This window comes from Sinohyriopsis cumingii, unplaced genomic scaffold (assembly GCF_028554795.1).
Source record: "Sinohyriopsis cumingii isolate HCF-2022 unplaced genomic scaffold, ASM2855479v2 utg003454l, whole genome shotgun sequence".
NCBI lineage: Eukaryota > Metazoa > Mollusca > Bivalvia > Unionida > Unionidae > Sinohyriopsis > Sinohyriopsis cumingii.
The window spans coordinates 1-11928 of record NW_028316490.1 but is presented as its reverse complement, the minus strand read 5'-3'; the positions used below and the strand labels follow the sequence as shown (position 1 = coordinate 11928).

The following is an 11928-nucleotide window of genomic DNA, read 5'->3' as shown; positions in this document are numbered from 1 at the left end:
TTGAATTTCACATGTTAACGACGCTATCGTCTGGATCGTATATAGTTATCATAGCCTGATATTATCATGGATGATAAAACCTCTTTTACCTGTATGAAATATTTATCATTGTTAGGCAAAGAGGAAATTCAGTTTACGGTACACTGCTGTGAGGTAAGAAGAGGACCAAAACTGAATTAAAATCAACTTGTTAATAATGTAGATGGTTTGAATAAACCTGAATTTCACATCTTAACGACGCACGAGTCTGTATCGTATATATTTGTGATGAAGTGTGTGTGAGAGGATAACAAAATTAAGGAGGAAAGTAAGAATTTGAACATAATGAATAACACTGAAAACGATTTGTTGATGCAGGCCACATAAGTGACAATTGTATTGAAAATAATATTATATTCATATGATCTAACATGCATAAGGTTATTTACAAAATTACTTTAACATAGTATGTGATAAACTACATAGTTTAAATTCAGACCTGAATGTAAATTTGTAACCATCAAACCAAAAAACAATCCATTTGGGAGCTGAGACCGCCATAATGTACATGTAACTGACAGAACCATGCTATTACTTTTCTATATATATATATATATATATATTTTTTTTTTTTTTTTTTTTTTTTTTTTTACAAATTATATACAAAAAATTGTTTTCGTATGTATATCCATAAAAAAGGATACCAAGACATGACACTTAAATCTGTGTACTATCAGTGTGAACGCTATCATCATACAATGTTACTGCTGAAAAATTCATATGACGCTAAAACAAGTTATGTTCAAATGATATAACCTGTCTACAATTATTTTATCAAATTTAACTACCACCTAGAGAGCTATAACCCAAGGCGGTTGGTGGGGTGGTGGTGGAAAATGTAAAATTTATGATCTCTAAATATACTACCCGTATCTCCAAGAATTCTTTGCAAGTGACGCTAAGGATGCTGACCCATATATTCATACTCCTTAACTATCTTCCATTGGCTAAATGAGTCATGTGACCTCATTCCTGGGTTCAGCTGGCCCCCCAATGGTCAATATTGCTTTGTTTCAATTGCATAACAAGACCCATTCACCTCTCATCACAAATATCCTTGCACTAGTGCAAATAGTTTTGTGATGAAGTGTGTGTGAGAGGATAACAAAATTAAGGAGGAAAGTAAGAATTTGAACATAATGAATAACACTGAAAACGATTTGTTGATGCAGGCCACATAAGTGACAATTGTATTGAAAATAATAATATATTCATATGATCTAACATGCATAAGGTTATTTACAAAATTACTTTAACATAGTATGTGATAAACTACATAGTTTAAATTCAGACCTGAATGTAAATTTGTAACCATCAAACCAAAAAACAATCCATTTGGGAGCTGAGACCGCCATAACACAGGAACCATGCAAGTCACCCACTTTGCATGGGGCCTGTGCAGCCCCAAAATGGACAGTGGCCCGCATCAACCGTGCCTTTCTCAGCCTGCTCCCCGACATTTGTGACTCCCACATGAGAATGTTAGAAGTGCCAACTGTGAAGATTGCACCTAGTGAACAAATATCAATGCTGTTATATTCATGTTTAAGTTATATTGTTCTTGACTTCAGCTGAGGTTTCATCGTGTGTCTTTTCCTGTCATATTTATCAGCAGTGAACCCACTTGCTATTCTGATGTGATTATACAGAGTGTTCAGGTCTGTGAACTCACTAGACCTGAAATGGAAAGAAATGTTTGCGCAAGTATTTATGTGACATGAAAATAATGTGATATAACATATCTATATATAATGTAGGGATTAGTGGTGAACCTGATATTTACCCAGGTTATGATTATGATGGAAAATTTACTTGAAGGTGGATTTTAAACAAAATGTAACTGAGAACACCTGATACCTCTTTGTGTGTAAACTTAACTGAAACCCCAAAAGAAATTAGAGGTTGGAGTGACCTTCAGAACATCTAATATATCGTTTGAAAGCATCCGATTTCCATCGCCCTAATTCACGAATCTGACTATCGGACAAGCCCTGCGCAGCAGCAGTTGTTGCTGCTCCGATTCTAAAGCTATGACTCTTGAAGCATTTTGGATCAAATCTGCAGAACTGCAGAGCGAGTTTTAGCTGTGCATTGAATTCTGCCCGAGTTATAGGTGTGTTTGAAAGATACATGAATATTGGGCCTGGACCCATACCTCGCTTTTGGATGTATCGCTGGAGATTTGAGACCGGACACACTGCAGTATTATTGTTTTTTTTAATTTTTAAAGTGAACTTCTGACCCTGACTGTGTTTGAAGGTGTTAAATATCAGAGTGATGGAATGGTGATCAAGAGCCAACTGATCAATGTGCAACAGATTAGGGTTATGGAGGCTAAGGGACTGCACTGTGATCTCCCCAATTCTCAGGAAGGCATGGAATGCCAAGGAAAACATAGCTCGAAATAGGAGCTGTTTGTACCAAGAAGTTATAGTGCAAGTTGTAGCGTGGATAAGTTTTTCTAACATACAGTTATCAATTGGCAATCTCAATCACAAGAAACTTTATTTCTGTGGCATGCTTGCAGCAGTTTCTGTATTAGAAAAGAGTTTGTAGGGTCTGTATAATTATTGATTTTGTGTACAAACCCAATGGCAGATACATATGAGGATATTGCTGCTGAGGCATAGTGCTTGTTCACCAGATAAGAGATGAAAAGTGCCATATTAGCCTGAGAGACTGGGATTGAGGTTTCCAATGTATATTCTGCAGTGAAAGCTCGATATAAGTTCCAGCTGCGTCGGTAGGCTGCTTTTGACATTCGTGTCAATGTACTATCCAGTAGCGTATCAAGTGTGTTTGTTAGTGAAGCAAGTTGGGAAGTGCCGGTATTGACACTGGTTCTGGGTCTGCATGTGGAGCCAAGGTCCGGAATCTGTGCACCTGCAATCGAGAAAGAGCATCAACCAGAACATTTTTCTTTCCCGGGATGTGACAGGTTTGAAATAGTATGTTGTATCTGAGGCATGCAAGGACCAGGTCTCTAACAAGGTACATAATGGAAGGGTTCTTTGAGGTTTGCTTATTTACAATATCAACCAATGCCTTGTTGTCAGTGTGAAAGTAAATGCAATTGTTTGCAAGTTGAGAAGCCCAAATTTTGATGGCTAGAACAATTGGATATAGCTCAAGGACTGTGATATCTAGCGCTTGCCATTCTTTATTCCATGTGCCATAGAACCATTTGCTGCCTAGTACACCGCCATAGCCAACTGTGCTTGATGCATCTGTGTGCAAATGAATGGCATCAGAGTGCAGCCAGCGATCAGGGAGGAATAAAGATTTACCATTGAATTCTCTTAGGAATGTGTACCACAGCTGCAGATCAGCCCGAACGTCCCTCGTAATGCGTATGAAGTGATGTGGTTTTGACACACCCACTGTCCGATCAATCAACCTTCTCAAGAAAGCTCTGCCTGGCAGGACAACTGCACATGCAAAACTGAGTGTACCAATTATGGATTGGAGATTAAGGAGCGTCATTTTTGTTTTTTGTAGGCAGAGTGTTATCAGACTGTAGCAGTTCTGGAGTTTATCTATGGGAAGTCTTACCTCCATCTTGATTGTATCCAGTTCATAGCCCAAAAAGGTCAATGTTGTACTGGGAAGAAATGTTTTTTCCTCAGACATGGGAACCCCAATATCTGCACAAAGAATTAAGAATTGGTCTAATTTCTCCTTACAGGTGTTATAGTTTGATTCCAACAGAAGAAAGTCATCTAAAACATGTACCATGTGACCAATGCCCAATTTGTGTCCCGCCACCCACTGTAATGCAGTGCTTAAATATTCAAAGATTTTACAACTGGAGCTACAGCCCATGGGAAGGCACTTGTCATAATAATATAGGTCATTCCAAGAGACGCCAAACATATGATACTGAGTCGGGCAGAGTGGAACAATTCTGAAGGCACTAGCTATGTCAGTTTTTGCCATAACACAACCTCTACCAAGTTTTTTAATGATTGCAATAGCATGTTCCACAGTTTGATATTGAACAACACTTTTTTCTGGGGATATACCATCATTTATAGAAAACCCTGGAGGATGTGATAAATGGTGAATCATGCGAAAAGTACCAGGTGTTTTCTTTGGAACCAAGCCAAGTGGTGATATCTGAAATAGCAAGAAAGGGTGGCTCTTGAAACGCCCTGCAAACCTGCCAGCCTCAAGCTCTTTGTCTATTTTGTCTTGCACGATCTGTGGATTTTGTATGGCTGATTTCAGATTATGTGATTGAAATGGGGACAGAGAACCCTCGTGCCCCACTTTAAATCCAAATGTAAACCCATGTTTCAAAATTTGTATCATGGCAGTGTTGTACCCTTTCAACCAATGTTGTAACCTTTCAGCTTTAACAGGAGTAGGAAGCTTACTGTTTTCGCAGTTCCCCATTTCCTTGCTGGCTGTGTTGAAGGGAGTTTGATGTAGGTCCTTGGGACTGAGTAGGTTTGTAGCTACCACGAAAGGGCTGCATGCTGTCAGTTCTAGCTTGTTTTGGGGCATATTTTGGCAACAATTTGAATGGGTGTTGAATGGGCAGTTTGCATTTGCTGAAGGGATGGGCTTCCAAGCAATTGAAACAATTATGCTGGTATTTACAAGCTAGCCCTGCCAAACACTGCAGCCCCTTATGGTAGTTAAAGCAGGCCCCTTTTGGGGGGATTTGATTTTGAGACTGCAGACGGTAATGTGGCAGTGCTGGTGGCAGTCCTGTCACCAATGCTGTCCAGAACAGATCGCATGTAAAGTTCAAGGTGGGTGGAACCCCACTTTGCCTCTCCCCTCTCTATCATGTGACGAAACTGCTCATCATAGTATCTCCAATGAGCCCTGCGCTCAGACAACTTCATGACGATTTCCATGTGGTGAGATAACACTGTGCTCAACCTAGGGGATTTCATGCATATTACTGTAGCAAATCTGTTCCATGCTGTCAACCACTGATTGATCGAGAGTGGGGACTTCCTGGCCATGGGGACTAGGTTAAATTCAGATGTGTTTGAAGTGATATTGCACTGTAATCTATATGTATTGTCCATGGATCTCGAAAGGAGATTTTGAAAATCTATGTATGTCCCAGCCCAAATCTGCTGCTTAATTTTATCAGTTATAGAGGCAGTTATATCAACTGATGTGCTTACAAAGTTGGACTGACTGTGTGTATCTAATATGTTAATAGGTGCTAATAAATCACTCAGAGTACCTATACCTGTATGACAGACTCCAGTTAAGGCTGCGGTAGCCTGTGCAATGCTTCCCCCAACGGATGTTTCAACATTTCTTTCTGTTTGGGCTCTTGAGGAGGCAGATGGCCCTTGCTCTGTTTCCTGCGACAACATGGCAGGTTGTTGTGGACTAGTGGTCCCATGCAGTATCTCCAAGATGTGGTCCAGCTTTCTGTCCACTTGCGCAGTGATCACAGGTGTAATCTGCTGTACTACCTGCTGTGCTATCCGGTCAATGGTAGCTTGGTCTACTGTATCTGCATGTGTTGCTCCCGCTCCATGCTGCTGTTTTTGGCGATCAACTGCTCTAATCCGTGAACCAGATGACTGAACCCTCTTTACAGCCTGTTTAACCCCTGCTGATGCTTTGCGCTTGGGTGGCATGATCTGGTTAGGTTAGAAAAATTAATGTATTAAACATAATAGTAAATAGTAAGAAAGAAGTAAAATGGACTACCACGTATGGTCCTATGCACAAGGCATGTTATTATTTAATGAAAAATGCACAAACATATTATCATTGGCAAACCAATGCATGTAAGGTTACCTGATATAATTTCTTCATTGATAGACACAAATATACATACATATATATATATATATATATATATATATATATATATATATATATATATATATATATATATATATATATATATATATATAAACCTTTTGTCCTTAGCAAAATGGCTTATGTATATAAGGTGGCGGTCTGGTATGCAACCAGACCTGTTATCAGGCCAACCGGCTGATGCAAAAGTGCAAAAGAAAAAGAGGACAGGTACAGGACCTGGCCTGTTATCTCCCAAAGTGAGCAGATAACAAAAGATATTGAAACATGTTCCAGGAAGCCACTCAAAAAGGACCCCTTGTGAAATAATTAATACTTAAGAACAAGGATTTGGTATATAATCATTTAACGGGGGGGGGGGGCACAAAATATATTATGGGGAACCCCTATTATGTAGAACAGAGTGGCTTGCCAGGAACAAGTCCCAAAAGGATCAGGTACGGGACCTGACCCAGTGCCTCCACAATGGCAGACACTAAGGTTGTTTACGAAAAGCAAAGGAACAGGTACGGGACCTGGCCTGATATCTCCCTTTGTGGGCAGATACAAATAAAATTGAAAGCAAAATTAGTACAAGAGCTAACCTAGCCTAGTTATCGTTGAATGATTGTGCGTTATTTTATAACATGCATTGAGAAGAGCTCCCCGAAGTGACTTATAAAGGTGCCACTGTACTTTAGGGGACAAATGAATGCCATCTGAGCGAAACTTCTCCCTCACATGAGGCCTATCGAAGGCAAAATTGCTATTATGGTCCCAAAATGTTAAATAAGGATAAGCAGACACTTCAGATCGCACAATATCATTGACCTTCTTTTGCTAAGTGACAGTACATCTCCTTATAGTTTTTATCGGCTGCTTCATTGTTATGGTTTAGTATTCCCACGACCCCAACTTGATGTAACGTTGCCGGGAATCTAGGCATAAGCTGACACAGAACGATCTGTTTAACCTTATATTTCTTATGTAAAAGCGTAGCCAATGCGACCATCTTATGTGCAATTACCTCTGGCGATGTCTCTGCGTTTACATCGTTGTCCCCAATCAGAAGAATTGCAATATCGGGGTTTCTTCAGCGGACTTCATTCATGTCAAGGCGCAAAAACTTATCGATTGTGCGCCCCCCGATACCCTTCATGTTTACATTACAAACTTCCGTTACATTAAAAGACGGACTTAGTCTAAGATCCGTCCCGGACCTCAAATACCGATCTACCCTTTACAAAGTGAATGGCCCATAATGATTGCTTTTGTCATTGTCTTTCCAAAATTTAAACGATGGCTATGTACATAAAGAAAATTCTACTAACCTTCTTCTTTCCAAAGTGCGAGCAAGAAAATGATCCTCAGAATTATGAGAAATAATTGTGCAATAAAACAAGAACAATTAAAAGGATCGAAAGGAAAAAGAAGAAAAATGTAAAATTTATGATCTCTAAATATACTACCCGTATCTCCAAGAATTCTTTGCAAGTGACGCTAAGGATGCTGACCCATATATTCAAACTCCTTAACTATCTTCCATTGGCTAAACGAGTCATGTGACCTCATTCCTGGGTTCAGCTGGCCCCCCAGTGATCAATATTGCTTTGTTTCAATTGCATAACAAGACCCATTCACCTCTCATCACAAATATCCTTGCACTAGTGCAAATAGTTTTATCATAGCCTGTTATTATAATGGATGGAGTCCAGTACCAGCATTGATAAATAATAGGCCTGACCTAAGAATACTAATTCGTTAAGAAACCAACATCGGTGCTACATCCTTTTTACCTATACAAATTATTTATCATTGAAAGCTAAAGATGAAATTCAGTTTGAAGTAACATTTCACACTTGTTCATTTGGCTACTTAACATTATTTGGAATTTCTGCTTAATATTAGAATTATCTTTCTATATAAGTAATGGATTCTGACCGAGGTGATGGGGTTGAGGAATTTACCAACAAAGTGATTGATGACATAACATTATCATGCTAATTTTGATGATAATTTTGTTCCACTGCGACATCATGGGGTTATCAGATCCTCGAATACAATGAAATATAATCATGTTAAGAATCGAATAGAAATTGACCCTTGGGATCGCCATGGTATAGAACTACCATATCCAGACAAGACTGGAATCATCGCATTAGCACATCAAAATCTCCGGGATTTTTTATACAATGGTGAAGTAGTATTTACTGCTGTATCCACCCAGATCTGTTTAAAGACGAGTGTCTTAAGCCAACATTGATTAATTTAAGAAGCCAATGATAAAGGCTGTTGTTCAACAAGGACGCACTTGTTCAGTTGATGCCTACTTGACCATAGGTATTTTTTGTCTACATGGCTTTTGCAGTGATTATGTGTGGTAAACAAAATGTTTACTGTTTACTAACATTTAAATTCAAGGCATAGCCTTATGTATGAATTAGTGATTTTTATTTTCTGTTACAAATGCTCAGGTTTCCAAAACATTCTGCTGCGTTGTAGGTTAGGTGACAGTTTGTGTATAAAAAAGATTTTGTAAACAAATATATAATTATTGCTTAATATCGTTACTTGGGAATATGTTAGCAAAGTTAAATTGTGCTCAGATATAATTTGACTAGAACTATTTATTTAAATTATTTATTAGATAATTCCAAAATGCTGATTTACTTTTGAATTTAAGAACTACCGTTATGATTATTGGGACATTGTGCATCAAATCATTGAGCCTTATCTGAACATTCAATACTGCTTGACTTCATTTGGATTGTTTTTGATTTCTGACTTGAGATAAAACATTTAGAATTATTTAGGACTTAATTCACAATAATGTTTGTGTCTTTCGATTCTTCACTATGCATTATTTGGGCAATACATTATTTTTGTTAGTTTGCTACAACTGTTGGTTTTGCATGTTTCCATTACAGAGTTAATGATCATAGAGTTGTAACACTGCTAAATGATCATCAAGAACACATCAAATAAATGGTCGCCTGACTTTGAAATAAATCATGGCATCTCGGGATATGTCCTATCAACGTGAACTAAAGCATCAGTCATGATTTTTAATTGAGTTATTTCATTTTCCGGACATTGCGAAAACGTTGTTATCCTATTTCGCCTTGTTGCCAGTAACTGACATATTTTTTTTTTATTGGATTAATGCATATAACTTAAAACATAAAATACTAGCGAAAGAGAAACAACTAATTGGTAGTAATGAATATGTATATATGTGTCAAACTGGTGGTGTGTTTGGGTCTGATGGTTTCACAGTGATGGTATCCGACTACTTATAATAAAGCATCATCCAATAGTATCTGTTTATTTTCCCTTTCAAATCCAACATGTCGGCGTAGCTTATTAATACTTGTTTTAACCCGGGAACTGTAGCAACTAATATATATATTATTCACACAAACAAACATGTACACGAAATAGACAAAGTTAGAAAAGAATTATTTGTGGCAGGGCTTCAAAATTCACGTCCACCATACCCTTAACACATGAAACTCTCCAGAAGTGCGGAGTATAATTTCATTATATCACACTGCGTTTTCTATCTCCTCAATATATTATTGATATGAACTACTGATTCAAGAAACACTTTCAGACATAGTCTTTTCATTTGAATCATGTTGATGGCTTACATGGCGAAGATGCTACGTGATCTGATAGAAGACCATGATAGTTGATTGGCTGGTTGAGTATTTTAAATCTCCTATTGCAATAAGAGTCTCAATTACCACGTCTTTCACCAATTTTGTATCCCTTTATTTTATTTTGCTGGTCACGCCTCAAGTTCTATGCAATGTAGAGTAATGTATTAAATAAATTAGCATCCTTGCCTATTAATATGATACCACATATAGTTATGACAAGCAACCGAATGTAAATAACATCAATTATTCACCATTGCAATTTTTTTTCCTTGTATGTGTCATGTGATGTGATCTGATGTGATTTGGAATTTTAACGTAGCTTTACCTTGTATGTGTCCCATACGCTCAGTATAACAATGTATCGATGGAGAGTGAATGTAGAAGAAGGGATCTCTCAATTTACCTGCATTAATTATTTGACTGTTTATAACGTAGGCTTGGCACATCCTGGAAATTAATTTTGGAACAGTACACTCTCGTTCATTAGTTCTGTGTCATTTTGCTACAGACAGGTAGAAAAGTTGTGTCTGTTGTTGACCTTATCTTACCTGCTTCCCGATTTTCATTGATGCGAAGTGATATGATTTTAAAGGTAAGGGATAATATCAATGTCGACAGATTTATGCCATATTTAGAAAATAAGAGGAATATTCCATAACCAGTGTGATATTGTAATTTCAGTTTATGAGTCATTTTATTAGCATAAATGAAGACAAATGCATTTTGATCAACTGGAGGACTTCAAAAACCAGACACGTGTATTGTAATTATCTTGGATAATCTTGTATAAAGATGTTTGCAAATGGCCGAGTTCATAGTTATAGAAATTGTGCATTATGCCCGCATTTAATTCAAATATTATCTTCCTACCGGGGGATCGGTCTTTTCAACGTGAAATCAAGCATCTGTAATGATTTTCAATTGAGCTGTATTTCAGACTTTGTAATATGTATGTTGGTAAGTGCTATTTTAGGTATCTCCTGAATATGTGTTTGCCAATATATGTATTCCATTTGTTTACGCGAATTGGTATGGTTAATAAGCGTACCATTCACGTGATGTGGTGGGTGTTATTATATTTGGACTTAAACGAGTTGGCTTTTTATGAATTATTCCCACTAGTCACTGATCGGCACATAAATAAGTGGATGTATGTCAGGGCAAAGGTAACAAGTTGTGTCTACTCCCCACTCAATGAAATCATAATATCGGAAGCGAATAGACCTTTACTGTACTGAATATCAATGGCAATCAGAATATATCATACCCACTCTAAATAGTGTCTGAATAATGCTGCAACATTAACTGTATGTCTTCTTTCATTTGAGATGTCACGTACCTGCGTTCATGAAAAACCACTAATTGTAAGCTCTCGTTCATTTCAGATGGTAAGTGCCTACGTTCATGATGAACAGTTGTCGTGGCATTAAGTAAGTAAATATACTTGATCATCTCAGGCATTTTGCCAATATTGAAATATAAAGGTGAGTAATGATAACTGATAATTTCAGGAATTCCACCAGTATTGAAACATAAAAGGTATGTAATGGTACTTAATAATATCAGGCATAAGGTTAGGACTGGAACAAAAGGCTAAACTTCGGTACGATCTGGCTAAAGCTAGCAAAATAATTGGAAAAAATTACTGTTATAAAGATGCAGTTTTGTTTTATAATAGATTGCATAATATCATATACACAAATATGTAAGGTATGGACAGAAGGTACAGGAGGAATGTGAAGTTTACGGATCATTGCATGTAGAAAACAATACTAATGCTAGCTGTTATGAATGACAGAGGTATTGTGCTTATTGTTTTGGACGTGTGTGCCTCTTTGATGCCCATTTTACTTTGAAGAATGAATGATATTATTATTGTGTATGTAATATATTTTAACTGGTACAATTCTTCGCCAACGTTAATTAGCTCTTTCTCCGGTTTTTACCCCTCAATAAACATTTGATAGAATTAATTGTTAGGTATGTTGATGCACATCAGTGAAGTTAGATGATGAACAGACTAAGTGAAGCCTTAATATAATTCCCAAGTATGACCGGTAATAATGGTCCGACATATGCAGGGCCTAATGAATCAGCCAGAAAGGTGGAGGTTACTTGAATTCCAGTGTAAATAAGCTCTAAATGAGCCGGATCATATATTACACAAATAAATCACGAAAACGACACCTTTCTTTCCCATTCACAATCACAATCTTTTAGAATCGAGTATACCTGAATCAGTTCGCTATTATTTTTGAAGAACACTGCTCATAAATGTCAATCACTATGAAACATTGTCTGGGGTAACTCATCAAATAAAGCGATCACGGCCATCTACTAATCAGTATTTATGTTTTGTTTTGAATTATGGAGCGTCTCGTCACGCATGGGATGAGTTCTCCACGGGGCGAGATTTCCACTATTCCATATTAAATCTTCCTTCCAATTT

General features: G+C 37.4%; 1 protein-coding gene across 3 annotated transcripts; it reads right to left on the bottom strand.

Moving 5' to 3' along the window:
• Positions 1-1198: 1198 nt before the first annotated feature.
• LOC149769619 (uncharacterized) lies at positions 1199-6999 on the bottom strand. Of its 3 annotated transcripts, none has more exons than XM_089949802.1 (3): positions 6845-6999; positions 5252-5654; positions 1199-2922 (listed from the first exon to the last, which is right to left on the bottom strand). In XM_089949802.1, the coding sequence occupies exons 2-3, from the start codon at positions 5649-5651 to the stop codon at positions 2528-2530; spliced, it is 795 nt and encodes a 264-aa protein (XP_089805928.1). In that variant the 5' UTR covers positions 5652-5654; positions 6845-6999; the 3' UTR covers positions 1199-2527. The 3 variants fall into 3 exon arrangements, with proteins under 3 accessions (XP_089805928.1, XP_089805929.1, XP_089805927.1); XM_089949803.1 differs by having other exon boundaries at positions 1199-1716; positions 6845-6920; XM_089949801.1 differs by lacking the exon at positions 1199-2922 and having other exon boundaries at positions 4680-5654; positions 6845-6942.
• Between the last annotated feature and the right edge of the window lie 4929 nt (positions 7000-11928).

Bases quoted from the DNA above. Each gene is read 5' to 3' on its own strand.
- LOC149769619 (XM_089949801.1), bottom strand. From the start codon at position 5,651: ATGCCACCCAAGCGCAAAGCATCAGCAGGGGTTAAACAGGCTGTAAAG.